Source organism: Accipiter gentilis, chromosome 6 (assembly GCF_929443795.1).
Source record: "Accipiter gentilis chromosome 6, bAccGen1.1, whole genome shotgun sequence".
In the NCBI taxonomy this organism is placed as follows: domain Eukaryota; kingdom Metazoa; phylum Chordata; class Aves; order Accipitriformes; family Accipitridae; genus Astur; species Astur gentilis.
In genome coordinates, this window is record NC_064885.1 from 40,822,615 (window position 1) to 40,837,803 (window position 15,189).

Sequence of the window (15,189 nt, forward strand, 5' to 3'; positions counted from 1 at the left end):
CTTAGCAGTGGCTTTATGCAGAACCTGCCGCAGGAGATGTGATAGCCATCAAATGGGATATGAGCCATGCTAAGGATCACGTTACCTCTTCAATCTGTGCTCATCCACTCTTGGGTTATTCGAGAGCCAGCACATAGCCGTAGTCTGCCTTTCCCTGTAGCGACTGGCCTAGCAGGACACAAGAGCAGGTCTTGTTCCTTTTTCCCGGCAAGAAAAAGCTGCAATTGATCTGCAAATTCTGATGGAGTGGATTATTTTTGTGTTTCTGTCCACCCACAGAAATTTTCCATCTGCCCCGTTACTGTGAGTGGCCACAGAGAGTGGATTCAGGCTTCAGCACAACAGATGCAGGGTGGGAAGCTTTGGTGGAAGAGGGGAGCGCAAATGTACCCCTGAAAATAGATGGGCCACTTGTATGAGAGGTTTCCATAGGATCAACAGGCACCGCTCATCTCCTCATCTGTGCAAGGGTCGCTCTGCTCCAGCCCTGCACCATCCCACCTCCCTCTGCTTCAGGTGTCTGGATGGAGACCTGAACCTGCTATCCAAGTCTAACTAAAAGGAGTAGAAACAATTATTGCAACAACTCTTGGTAAAATACTTCTTTTCTTTTTTTTCTTTTTTTTTTTTTTAAATGGTTTCATCAGGTTTGATACTACCATAGGACCACTGCAGTATGCTGACCAGTTTTTACAGCTATCAATCAAACTACCTAGCAGCAACATCTATGGTGTGGGAGAGCACGTGCATAAGCAGTACCGGCACGATGTTAACTGGAAAACCTGGCCCATGTTCAGCAGGGATATTGGCCCCTCTGGAGTAAGGACTGGTTTTATTCCACCTCATTCTTTGCAGATGACTTCTGTAATCCAAACCCATTATGCAGTAGACACATTAGTAATATTCACTGAGTTTTTCCCCAAAGACTTGTCAGGCACTGCGTGTTATTACTAAAAGCTAGATGGTACCGATAAACATTCCCTGATTTCTGATTTTTGTGTTGATGTGCAGTTGAAAACCAGTTGATAAACATTAATGTATGAGAGTCTTCAGTTTCTACTGATAAAGAAAATAAATAAGAGTATGTCCTAATGCATTGCTGCATGCAGCATTCAGTACAGATGACACATGCTCCTTCAGTTAACATCCTTGTAGCTCAGCAAATGATGGAAAAGTTCTCTTTAACAGCTGTCTCCTTAGGAGATAAAGTTTGTCTGTTACCTGTTATTTGTTTCTATAGTTTGTATGGCTGTCTCTCTATGAAATGATTTCCAGGGCACCCATTTTTGATAATTGTAAGACTATTTATTTGTCACCATTACTTCAGTTTCATAAAGGAAAAACCCATATGCTTTACTTTGAGTTAGCACTTCAGCTTTTTGCTGAAATAGGAGATATACTAACGGAAACTAGAGCATGAGACCACTATATGTAATTAGTTAGTAATTTGGAATTTGTACTGTTCCCTTGAGACACCTTCTCACTATCCTCTCTGGTTTGAAGATAGTTCCTACCTGAATGGCTGTATTGAGTGTAGACTCATTAAGCTAAACTAACAGTGAACAGAATCAAGTTACTCTAATTTCAAATTGCTCAAGTTCTGTTTCTCATTAATTTGTTCTGAGTTTTCTTTTGCAGGGGAAGAAGCACAACTATTACAACAATTGTTAAAATTTCTAAGGTTTTTGTTGCGAATAATAATGGAAAAAAACATTAGAAAGGAAATAAAAAAGAAGCAAAGCACTCTCTTATTTCCATAGATTAGACATAAAAATGATTACCTTGCAGGATTAATAGAAATATAGATTAGATGTAAAATCTAATCTATGGTAAAAGGTGAGGCAAGCACCCTTCAAGTTCTATTGTTCACTTGATGTGCATATATATTACCCAGAAATAGTACTGCAATATATGCAGACTTGCCTGAAGATCCATCATATCTGCTTGCTTATGTTATCTATATATTTGGGGAAGATTTTTCTTGTAATGGGAAATGTTCTCATAAAGGAGAAGAATGCCAGGAAAGAGAAAACAGAAGTGTAGGAAAGTGTCAGGATTTTTATTTCTGTTATTTGCTGTCTTTTGATAAGTTTCAAGTTCTACCTGTGATATATTTTGAAATATCCCAGAACAGATACTGTTATTAGATTTTAACAGCTTACTTTTTCTTTTTATCCTTTAAGGCAATGCATAACTTATATGGAGTTCAAACTTTCTTCCTGTGTTTGGAGGACAGCACTGGAGCCTCCTTTGGTGTTTTCCTAATGAATAGCAATGCCATGGGTAAGAAAGCTTTCTCTGCAGGTCTGAGCATTGCAGTTAAATATCTTTTTAAACGATCTGTGGGATTGGGATCCTAACTGTAGTGTTTCGCGTATGCTACATAAGCAGTAAGTAGTGCACAGTTAACAGGAAGATTACACTGGAAACCTGAGGGACAGAAACCTATCTGAAGCGTGTGGAGCTTTGTGCAGATGTGCAGAACACTGGAATCAGAGCCTAAATTTGGAGTTAGCCATACTTGAAGTTAAATGCCCTTTATTGTCTTTAGGTAAGCATGCATATATGTATGCTTTACAGAGATCTTCACGCCTCAAGGCTGGAAAGTTGTACTAAAAATTTAAAGATAAAAGTTTGAGCCATTGTATTTCTTCTGATTCTCTTCTCTGTAGAATGTAAAGGAATGGAAATTTGGACATTTAAAAGAGTCATCTGAATACATTTCCCCATCATTGCAAGTTCAATTAATGTTTTTGTGTTCCTTAGGTATATTTGGGTTGTGTTTTTTTCTTAAGTAAATTTTCTTATCATCAATTAGAAAATTACAAAGGTGTTTTAGAATTAGCTGGTATTCAAAATTGGTTTTGTGCGCTCTTGTCCGGCAGAATTTGTGGTGCAGCCTGCTCCAGCCGTGACCTACAGAACCATTGGTGGGATCCTTGATTTCTATATCTTCTTGGGGAACACTCCAGAGCAAGTAGTCCAGGAGTACCTGGAGGTACCTATAGCTAGAGAGATTATGCATTCAACAAATTTTTAATAGTGTTTGGGATATTTTGGTTTGGTTTTTTTTTTTCTGCCTCTTTATATGACAATATATGTCTTCAATATGTTATCTATTAACTGAAAATATGACTCAGTATATATTTAACTAAGAATAACTGTTAGTATGTCCCTAATGTGACTGCTGTCATTAGTAATAGCTAGCTGGTGTTAAGCTGGGGTGTAGATATTTTTAGTTGGCCTATTATGGACAGCTGAAACGTGAGCACTACTCTTGCTGGATATGCTGGAACAGAGACCGTACAGCAGCTCAAGGCCCATCATCAGTGTGTATGGCCCAACTGATGTACACAGTGGTCTTTTGAGCTAGAAATGGTCTACATGGAATAACTTATGCTTCCTTGCTGGGGCTTACTCTTGTTATAAGGACAAATTCCTGTTCATATGGCAGTATTATAGGGTAGATAATGTGCTTACATGTATGTCATGATTTTATGGTCATAAGATATCACTGGTATCTTCTGTGCTTCCTGAGATCTGCTTAGGTTTCATCCTTTAAACAATGGGGATTGTCCCAAAATATTTGTGTTTCTTAAAATAAATTAAATTTCACACACTGAAGCTTAGTGTATATTATTCAAATAGATTTGGAGAGTATGGATCTAGGGAAATGGGCACCGAGTTGACCACACAGTCTTCACTGACAATGAGTGGGATTTTTGCTCTCTACTTGCAGCTTGTGGGACTGCCAGAGTTGCCTTCCTACTGGAGCCTGGGCTTCCAGCTCAGCCGCTGGAATTACGGGTCTCTGGATGAGGTGAAGAGAGTTGTGGAGAGAAACAGGGCAATTGGACTCCCTTATGTAAGTATGGGGTTTGAGGAGGGTAGCAAAGAAATGATCCAGAGATCCTGACCTTCATGTTCTGCAACTGCTTCATTTCAAAACAGTATAAATTAGTAAACTTCTAACATATAGGCTTCTGGTGTCAAAGGGTTTTGTGCATTTTAATGGTAGTCCCATTAACAGAATGTGGGACATGGTGGAGCTTAATTACAATACGTTTCATTTGAACACATTATTGTACTGCTTTTTCAGTTATACTTTCCAACTATATCCACTTACCTTCTCGTGATACCTAATCCATGTATTATTTTTTTTAATTGTCCTGTGGACAGTTATGGAACTATATATTATTCTTAATCGACAGCCAAAAGTAAAGTACAATTAATTTTTAAAATTAGATTTCAGATTACATTAGCCTGATGGCTTAAATAGAATGAAAATACTCTAATGTTAAGCTAAGAGTTGAGGAAGCACTGTTCGGATTTAAAGGGATAGCTCTTGAAGTCAGGCAACTGCAAAGAAATAACCACACGTCCAGGGGCTATTTGAAAAGGTGCCAATATACACATTAATTTAAATTCTGTTAATGGTGAATGCGTCTCTTCTTAGGCACAAAAGATGTGTCAGTACCATTAATTAAGGCTGTAAGTATGAGATGAGAGGCACATTGCAAGTGGTCCTGACAGCATACTTTCTGCCAGGTTGCAGTCAAGTCCCAACAGTAAATTCACTATAGGACAAACAGGAATTGTCAGAATAAATTGTCTTGGACTAATATACAAAACCTTTACATATCACTTCTCATGTTAGAGCTGAACTCCCTTCCCTTTCAGGATGCTCAGGTCACTGATATTGACTATATGGAGGAAAAGAAAGATTTTACTTATGACAAAGTGAAGTTTCGAGATCTCCCTCATTTTGCAGCTTATATGCATGACTATGGACAAAAATATATTATCATATTGGTAAGCATTTAACTATTACTTTTTCCCATGTAAATACTATCATTAGAACTATTTATTATTATACTTTGCTTATTCTATGCAGTTATTACATTTAGTGCCTAACATTCTAGTACTCTGTAATAATTGATGGAGTGTATCCTGGTTTCTTCCTATTTTTTTGTTTTCTAATTTATTTATTTTTTTTAGGATCCTGCTATTAGCATACAAAATCTAGTTGATGGGAGTCCATATGGAAGCTATGTCAGGGGAGAGAGCAAAAAAGTCTGGATTAATGAATCGGACGGAGTAACAGCATTACTTGGGGAGGTAATTGCATTTTCATGCATTTGAACTTGGTCTGTTGTCACTGTTATGGTTTAATTTAGGTCAGAGGGCTGCTTTTAAACTCTCATTTTTCTGAGTTGCTTCTTTCAGTAAAATTACCTGCCAGTGAGAACTAAGTTTATAAGGTCTCACTTAGGATATGATACTTCTCAACCTTTCTTGATTTTTTTTTTTTTCATTTTTTTTAATGTTAAACAAAAAAGAAAACTAAAGTAGTTTAAGGCTCAGGGACAATTCATCAGCCAGCTCCTCTTTATTTTCAGTAGTGACTGAAGAGCTAGCTCCCACTTTACCCCTTTCATTTATAATTTTAAATTCTATTGAGAAATTTTTCTGTTGTGTATTGTTCCTTGTAAGACTTAAAAGCAATTGAAAACTCCAAACTTCAGAAACTCATACTCTTTCTGCCTTCCTTCAGCATGCAAGCTATTGTCACTCTAGCAGTTTGTTGTTCAAAATCGTCATCAGATCACTATCTTATCACTGCCTTGGATGGCAAACTGGGGGGGTCCTGGTGGACAACAGGCTGAACATGAGTCAGCAGTTTGCCACTGCAGCAATGAAGGCAAATCAGATCCTGGGCTTCATCCACAGGGGCATTACGAGCAGAGATAGAGATGTGATCAACCCCCTCTACTCAGCGCTTGCCAGGCTGCACCTGGAGTACTGTGTTTAGTTCTGGTCCCCACTATTCAAAAAGATGCAGACAGACTGGAGAGTGTCCAAAGGAGGGCCACAAGGATGATCAAAGGGCTGGAGAATCTGCTTTTTTAGGAAAGACTGAAGGAGTTAGGTCTTTTCTCCCTAGAGAAGAGAAGGCTCAGAGGAGACTTCATCACAATATTCCAGTACTTAGAGGGCAGCTACAAAGAGGACAGAGGCTCTCTATTCACAAGGAGCCACATGGAGAATATGAGGGGCAACAGATACAATTTGCACCATAAATTTTTTACAATGTGTCATGGTTTAACTCCAGTGGGCAACTAAGCACCACGCAGCCACTCACTCCCCCCCACCCAGTGGGAACGGGGAGAGAATCGAAAAAAAGTTAAACTCGTGGGTTGAGATGAAGACAGTTTAATAGGACAGAAAGGAAGAAAATAATAGTAATGATGATGATGATGATAATAATAATAATACAATACTTATAATAAAAAAAAGGATTGGAATACACAAAACAAGTGATGCACAACGCAATGGCTCACCACTCACTGACCGATGCCCAGTTAGTTCCCGAGCAGCAATCCGTCCCCCCAGGCCAGCTCCTCCGAGTTTATATACTGGGCATGATGTCATGTGGTATGGAATATATCCCTTTGGCCAGTTTGGGTCAGCTGTCCTGGCTGTGTCCCCTCCCAACTTCTTGTGCCCCTCCAGCCTTCTTGCTGGCTGGGCAGGAGAAGCTGAAAAATCCTTGACTTTGTAAAAACACTACTTAGCAACAACTGAAAACATCAGTGTGTTATCAACATTCTTCTCATACTGAACTCAAGACACAACACTATATCATTAAAACATAACACTATACCAGCTACTAGAAAGAAAATTAACTCTATCCCAGCTAAAACCAAGACACAGTGAGAACAATCATTCATCGGAACACCCTCCCCAGGGACACAGTAGTCCCCAGCAGTGGAGGTTTTCAGGCTGTGATTGGACAGGGTGCTAGATGATCTCGTCTGGGTTCCCTTTCCCGTGAAAGATGGGACCAGATGATTTTTCATGGTCCCTTCCAACCTGGGTTGTTCTATGATTCTAGGAACTCTTTTTAATATCATTAAAAGTTTAATTAATTACTTCACTTCTAATATTGCAGGTGTGGCCAGGGGAATCTGTGTTCCCAGACTTCACCAACCCAGACTGCACTAGCTGGTGGGTGGAAGAATGCAAATTGTTTTATAATGTAGTGCCATATGATGGGATCTGGATTGTAAGTAATTCAGAACTCTCTTTTTTATTTTTATTTTTTAAAATAGGCAAGGATAGATGTTTATCACAATTTGCGTTGAATTTGAAAGGGATGTTTACTATAACTAACCTGAAATCAGTGCAGGATGTGTAAGTCTTCTGGTGCTGAATTTGCAATTCAAATTTGAATTTTTAAATTTTAATTCGAATCATTTATCATGGCATTTAAATGATCAGTGTGCTGGGTTTTGGATATTCAGTGACACTTTAAAATGTTTCAATTGATGAACTGTTGCTAAAGGCAAATGCCAGCACACTTCTATATTAAGAATGGCAATATTTGGAGACCTGCATACTTGCTTAGTGAATGTGTGATAAACAGGTCCTGAATACAGGGTATAATATGAATAATCTATGTATCTATGCTCATGGAATTTCCAGTTAGTGAATCTGCACTTACTACTCCATTTAAGGATTTGGAAAAATCAGGCTCCCTAGACAGGTTCTCCCACAAAAGGACTAAAGTACAGTCTGGTGCAGTGGACTTTAGGTACAGTTTTTGGAAATCAGATGAAATTAAGAACCATTTTGACTGACCAGATTAGTTTTTTAGAGGAATATCCTGTAATAAAGCTTCTAAAAGTGGGTGCCTGAAGGAAATCTGTACTTAAACTTCTCAATCGCTCTCTCAGAGCATTCTTCCTTTTATTCTTTTTGTGGTTTTCCTACTTCCTTTTGCTTAAAAATAAATAAATATTTCAAAAGAAAACAAGAACATACTGAATATTTTGCCATGCATTTTAAAAGGCTGTAACAATTTTAAATTAATCTGTATGGCAAAATACAGTCCTTCAGCTGCTATGTGTGTGGTGGGTTGACCCTGGCTGGAGGCCAGGTGCCCACCAAAGCCACTCTATCACTCCCCTCCTCAGCTGGACAGGGGAGAGAAAATAAAACAAAAGGCTCATGGACCAAGATAAGGACAGGGAGAGATCACTTGCCAATTACCATCACTGGCAAAACAGACTCGACTTGGGGAAAAAACCAGTTTAATTTATTACCAATCAAACCAGAGTAGGGTAATGTTCTTCCCGAACTGCTCCAGCGTGGGTCCCCCGCGGGGTCACAAGTCCTGCCAGCAAACCTGCTCCAGCGCGGGCTCCTCTCTCCACGGGGTCCCAGCCTCCTTCGGGCATCCCCCTGCTCCGGGGTGGGCTCCTCCCCGGGCTGCAGGTGGAGATCTGCTCCCCCGTGGACCTCCCTGGGCTGCAGGGGGACAGCCTGCCTCACCGTGGTCTTCCCCTCGGGCTGCCGGGGAATCTCTGCTCCGGCGCCTGGAGCATCTCCTCCCCTCCTTCTGCACTCACCTGGGGCTCTGCGGGGCTGGGGCTCTCGTGTTCTCACTCCTCTCTCCAGCTGCAGTTGTGCAGGTGGGTTTTTTTCCCTTCTTAAATACATTCTCCCAGAGACACTACCACCATCACTGATGGACGCAGCCTTGGCCGGCGGCGGCTCCATCTGGGAGCCGGCTGGCATTGGCTCTGTGGGACATGGGGGAAGCTTCTGGCAGCTTCTCACAGAAGCCACCCCTGTAGCCCCCTGGTACCAAAACCTTGCCATGCAAACCCAATACAATGCGATACAATGAGTTTTTCTCACTTATTTTTGCTGACTCTGTAGTTCCATCAATTGAAGCTATGAAGTGTAAGACTGCATAGCTCTCTTACAGAGAGCAAACAGTTTGAGTGAAGGAATTTGACTCCAGTGCCTCCATGACGCATTTGTTCTCTTCTTCCATGCATGCTTTTCCTGCAGCACATTCAGGGATGCACATAGAAATGCACTTGCAGCACTACCACATAAAATATTCATGGAAGGAGACAGCACAATTTGAAAGTATAATGGTTTGGAAAGTATTATAAAGGAGATGTTTAAGAATATCTAGTATATCTGTCTCATGTATTTTGACAGTAACAATGTACATTTTCTGGTTCTGCATTTCTCTCCAAACACACGCTCCATACCAAAGCCATTTCCTCGAGAGATGTGTGGAGTTGGTCATAGGTAGGGACAATGTATACATGAGCAGCTCTTGCAGTTTCTTTCTGTGGAGGGATAAGATGTAGCTCTTGCGACATGATGCTCACCTGCATATAGAAGTTTATATTAATACAGAAATGAATCAGATCAGTATCTGAGTTATATCATTCTTGCCTAATTGTATGGTACAAGTTCCAAGTAATTATTGCTTAAAGGATAAGATAATAGAATGTAAGACTTTGTTGGAAAAATATACTTGAGGAAACTATTACATTCTGCACCTTACCTTTTCAGGATATGAATGAAGTATCCAACTTCGTTAAAGGCTCAAAAAAAGGTTGTGCGCAGAATGACTTAAACTATCCTCCTTTCACTCCCAGTAAGTCCATCTACTTTAACCAGAAAGCAAAATAGCAAAAAGTTTATGAATTACTGTGCGGTTGGCTACAAGGATGCAAAGTGATTTTAGGGTAGTTCTTGTGGGTGGGGTTTGAACATTACTATTGACAGAAAATACCGCTATACTTTGGACCTTATCGAAGGTGTGGTTTATATAACTGGCTTTTTTCCCTTTTCAAACTATTATGGAATATTGTTGTTGCCTTAATTATGTCTGATAATATAATGATCTTCTTTCACTATCAGTAGTATTCGAGATGTATACAGAACTAAAATGGAGTTCATAGTTTATAAAAAGTCATAGGTTTAAGTAACAATTGCCAACATGTTGTCAGATGATGATTCAGAAATTTAGAGTGTAGTTATCAGTTAGTCCTTGAATGGGTGCAAAGCTCAAGAGTAGAAAAGGTCACAGAGCAACAATGAATCAAACCAGCAGCCAAGAGTAGCATTTTGGTTTTGTAGTAGAAATACTGGCCTTAGTGCAAACATTAAAGAGAAAAAAGGGCTTGAATGTCAGGAATGTGCATTAAAGAAAAGATTGGAAATATTCATAATAATAATGTACTTTAAAAATGATTTTTATATTCCTTTATTGAAGGTATTCTAGATAAGCTCATGTTTTCCAAGACGCTTTGTATGGATGCAGTGCAGAAGTGGGGGAAACATTATGATGTCCATAGCCTTTATGGATATTCCATGGCCATATCAACACAGAAGTAAGGAATGCATCCTAAAATCTTTACAAAAAGGTTTCAGAACAGTACATGGTCTGCCTTTTCCAAAACAGCAAGAGATTTCACTTCTAAAGGAACCCAATGCCTGGAAAATACTGTATTATATTTAAGCCAATGAAGCTAAGGCAAAATCTACTAACTAAAGTTGGTAGTAAAAGCCACACATTGGTTGTCAAGTCTATATAGAAAGATTACTTAGAATTAATGTCTTGAACTTCACTGAAATACACCTGGTTAACTGTAAAGGAGTCCACATCCTGGGGATGAATAATTATTGTAAATCAGTCAGTGTAAATCTGCCTTATATAAAACTATTGATGTCTTAGTCATCTTTTTTCCTTTGCTTAATTTCAGTCTCCTTTCCTTTTAAGAGTCATCAAAGCACTGTTTCCTGGAAAACGAAGCTTCCTTATTTCAAGGTCTACTTTTATTGGATCAGGGAAGCACACAGGACACTGGCTGGGAGACAATGCAGCAACATGGGATCACTTAAAATGGGCAATACCTGGAATGCTGGACTTTAACCTCTTTGGAATTCCTTATGTATGACATCAGTTTGTGGCAGCCTTTCAAAACATATGGATAAACAGTAACTCTGCCTCTGTGATAACAGATTGTCTAATAATATTCTATCTAGATAACCATCTTAGCTTTTCAGCTCCAAATTAATCCCCTTCAGGAATCTGGTTTTAACATTTTTTTTCCAATTATTGATCTTTTGTTTAGGCCACTTATTTTGATTACTGTAGCTGTGTTTGTACAGTGAGATGAATGTGGGTAACAAACATCTTATATATTCCAAGCTACCTGTTACTTCTAGTAATTGTTAAACACTAGTCATCGATGTGAAACACTTTGGTGTTTTCCTTATAATTTCAAATGAAATACAGGCATCCATTTATAAGGGAAATAGCCAAATTCCTTTCCACAATTTAAGTTTGTATGGCTCTTGAGCTTTTTTCCTATTATATGCGTATTAGCATGAAACAGGAAGGTAAAGATTTGGAAGAAATAGAATGATGGGCAATGTTAGCTAGTATTCAGTTTAATTTTTTTGACAACTTTGTTGAATTTGAAAGAATAAACGTACAAATATGTTGAATGGCCCAGTCACTCTGGCTAGCAATTAAGGTTGAATTAATGCATCTCTGAAAACTAGAAGTTTTGTGTAGAGATTAGATGTGCAGCGTACTGTACATCCAACACATTCTGTTTTATTTTTAAAGATTGGAGCAGATATTTGTGGTTTCTTTGACAACACCACAGAAGAACTTTGCAGACGATGGATGCAAGTAGGAGCATTTTATCCATTTTCCAGGAATCACAATGCTGAAGGATTCATAGTAAGTTGTGCTTTCTCTTACAAAATGCTCTGTGTTACCCAACCACATTCCCGTTAATAGTATCACTAGTAATGATTACTATCACTGACAATTATGTAGCTGACCAGTTTGAAAATGGCAAAACCTTAAACTCTCTTTATGAAACCTTAGATATAAGAGGTTTTGCTTCATACAAGTAAATTGAGATTACACTTAATTGGCAACAGTATCGTCACCATCATGTGCCTATCACCAAGGGCAAGGACTCACTGCTCTGTGACCCATCAGACTGACTCTTGGGAGCCCTTTAGCATGGACCTGACTGCATCCCAGGATGAAACGCAGACTAACCCTGATGTGCCCTCCTAGCAGATGGGCAAGGAGGGACATGCAGCACAAAACACAGGGAGCTGAAAGAGCAAGACCTCCAGTCACACCACCCAAAAGGCAAACACTGTGCAGCTGTGCACCATTGAATTTCTGCCTCTCTGAAACAGCAGCCACTTTTCACATGTTTGGCAGAGCGTTTTCTTCATGATGAAAATATTAATAATCCGATATTTGTTTTCAGCCTCAGGATCCGGCTGTGTTTGGACCTGATTCGGTCTTGGTGAAAACCTCCAAGTATTACTTGAACATTCGCTACACTTTGCTGCCCTACCTGTATACACTCTTTTATAAAGCTCATACTCAAGGAGACACAGTTGTACGGCCAGTTTTGCATGAGTAAGTTTACTCATCAGCCTTTGTGGTAGTTTTGTGAGGAATACAAAAAATCAGACACATTAAGTGTTGTTAGGGACTTTCTAAACACTGATGTAGTCTGTGAAAATGCACATTGGAATATATATAGACAACTTCTCAATTCACGAAATACCATTTTGGAGTAATCAGAAGAGTAATCAGAAACCATCTGTAATTTCAGCATATACTGCATATATTATTATCAGTCACTCTTAGGAGTTATTATGAGATGTAACTGTCAGCTAATCAAATTATTCTCCACCATCATATATACATATTAGAATAGATGTTTCCTTGCCTGGAAACTCTTGAATAAGCTGCGTCAAGAACACACGCGCACCTACAAGTTCACACACGTGTAGAGAACACTAACTAAACTAGTAAGACCTTACCTTCTCATCTTCAGTTGCCTCAGACCAAAAAATAAAACCCAACCCCAAAGTAATTTTGATATGACGCTCTTCAGTCATGATTCTGGACAATCTGATTCTAGACAATCGGTACCCTGAAATATTGGGATTGCTGATGGTGGTATAGTTCACAAAAACCCAGTTACTGCTCTATCCTTCCCACGTGCCCAGGTTCTACTCTGACGAAGTGACGTGGAGTGTGGATAGGCAGTTCCTGTGGGGTCCTGGGCTGCTTGTTTCCCCTGTACTTGACCCGGTAGGTTTGGCTGTTTTGGTATCTCTCTCATAACCACTTCATGGGGCACAGGGACACGCTGAGTGACCAGTTCCAGCCCTTTTCTCTGGCAGGGGACTGCAGCATTACATCCCCAAGGTACGCTATTCCTGTCGCTCCTTTATTGCTCTGATTAGAAGCCACCTCCCAGTTCTGAGCCTTTGCTGTTCAGTCTTGTGACAATTCTGTTATTCAGCTTAAAGGTTATAGCTCCTCTACTATATACACATTTCTTGCTGAAATCACATTCCCCCTCAGTTTTTTATGCTGAACAAGCTGAACTGCAAAACTAGGCTCTGCCATTTCCCCGAGGATCCCAGGAAATTTGCTCTGGTCCCATTCTAGTCTGAACTCTTCTGTCTTGACCAGACCTGTAAACTCTATTGGCAAAGCAATTGCAGAGGGCCTTGTTTATTAGCATTAACACAGCTCTATCTCCAGTGCAAACACGCTTTTTTGCTAGATGCTTAGATTATATTTATTTTTTCACGGGTACATCATATTACTGACTTATGGCTGTTGATGGATTCCTAACAAGCCTTGGTTTTGCTTCTTCTTTATTTTCTCCGCCCCCCCCCCTTCATTTATTGCTTCCAGTGAGGGAGCACACAGCACATTTGTATCACTGCTGAAATGGAAAATCTTGCACTTGGTGCTATTAAATCCCACTCCTATTTTCCAGTCCTCTAGGGAGTCAAAGTCATCTGGACTGATACTCTGGTTCACCTCAACTTTGCATCATCTCTGAATTTCCTTCAGAATCAGCTTGTCTTGCTGCATTTCAGCTTGTCTGCGGTGCAACAAGAAAACAAATAGGTCGTGGCTTATTCTGTGGCAGAATCTTGTAAATAATGATTGTTAATGCCCGTAACACGTATGCCGTGGAGAAGCACAAAACGTTTGTTAAATACATAAAATGAAAGCAAGAACCTGAAAGATGCCAGCCCAGAAAAATGTGAAAATAAAGAAGATACAGCGATCCTTGTGGCTATGATCTGAGCCACTGGATTTGAAGCACTGTGACTTTGGGCTGCATGCAATGAGCTGCCGCGTTGTAGAGTGGTGATTCAGTGGTCTCCCAGTAGATTTGCAGAAATTGTACTTGGATTGCTCTCTTCCTTTCTGGACATCATCATAAAAACCATTACAGAAAACAGCAAAGAGGGAATGTGAACTTTAGTTTTATTGGAAAATTTCGTTTATTTGATTAAGTTCCCTTCAAATATGAAAGTCGTTTCTTTGTTCACCTTTCAGGGTGTGGATGTAATTCAAGCATATATTCCCGATGCAGTATGGTATGAGTATGATACGGTGAGTAAATGCAGCAGATACTATGGGGAGATTTTCTAAATGGCTATGTGAGAAAATAAGATTGTCAGCCCTGCTTTGGTGACAGAGACCTGAAGAAAAGCCCGCAGGAAGGAAATGGTGAGACAGGGGATGAAGGGTGGGGGGTAAGTGCATGTATCAGTGCCTCAAGAAAGGACACAGAGGCGTGGAACATAGTGCAGGAGATGGGAAGACAGATTGAGTGCAAACTTTAACAAAAACTATTTGAAATAAAATAAAATACAATAACTGTAATTATAATACACAAGAGACTGCAATTATTCTTTACTAATCTCATTTCTGCAAATAAGTTTCCCGCCACTGTGATGATCCTGTTGATGGCTGAAAAAGGACATTGCTCACGTCAGATTCCCATATTCATGTCAGACTCCCAACAGGACTTGCTCTCTGTGTTGACTGAGCCAAAACTAAATGGTGAGAGACGCTGAATTATGACATTAGATCATATTGACTGGTGGAGTTGTTTTATCTTTATGTGCCCATTGGCACATAGATATTTACATAACTTAAGCCTTTTCTAAAAGGAAGCGTTACGATGAAACTCAGGACTTAAGAAAACGTTCCCAGCAGTGAGTAATGCAACATAACCGTTCTCTTTTACATCCCTGCCAATAAGGGGGCAAAAATGTCAGTGAGAAAGCAATGGACCGATATGTACCTGCCAGCAGACAAACTGGGACTCCATTTGAGAGGAGGCTATATTTACCCTACTCAACAACCAGCTAACACAACAGTTGCAAGGTATGCTCCAAATCTGAATGCTTTTATGTTTGGGTTTTCTTTTTTTTTTTTCCAAGACTGGGCTCAGGACTTTCAGGTTACAAATCAGTAGCAGCCCGTTGTGTTTAGCACTTTCACCTTGAAATATG

At 39.7% G+C, this 15,189-nt stretch overlaps 1 protein-coding gene across 1 annotated transcript in view; it reads left to right on the forward strand.

Annotated features, from left to right (window-relative positions):
- SI (sucrase-isomaltase) overlaps positions 1-15,189 on the forward strand; it is a 53,157-nt gene that overhangs the window by 10,183 nt on the left and 27,785 nt on the right. Inside the window, exons 6-20 of the mRNA XM_049802382.1 lie at positions 648-819; positions 2,184-2,283; positions 2,886-2,998; positions 3,740-3,865; positions 4,681-4,812; positions 4,999-5,118; positions 6,953-7,066; positions 9,379-9,463; positions 10,085-10,202; positions 10,592-10,763; positions 11,447-11,563; positions 12,114-12,268; positions 12,868-12,952; positions 14,225-14,281; positions 14,937-15,061. Coding sequence (XP_049658339.1) covers positions 648-819; positions 2,184-2,283; positions 2,886-2,998; positions 3,740-3,865; positions 4,681-4,812; positions 4,999-5,118; positions 6,953-7,066; positions 9,379-9,463; positions 10,085-10,202; positions 10,592-10,763; positions 11,447-11,563; positions 12,114-12,268; positions 12,868-12,952; positions 14,225-14,281; positions 14,937-15,061 — 1,791 coding nt within the window. The remainder of the gene's footprint in view (positions 1-647; positions 820-2,183; positions 2,284-2,885; positions 2,999-3,739; positions 3,866-4,680; positions 4,813-4,998; positions 5,119-6,952; positions 7,067-9,378; positions 9,464-10,084; positions 10,203-10,591; positions 10,764-11,446; positions 11,564-12,113; positions 12,269-12,867; positions 12,953-14,224; positions 14,282-14,936; positions 15,062-15,189) is intronic.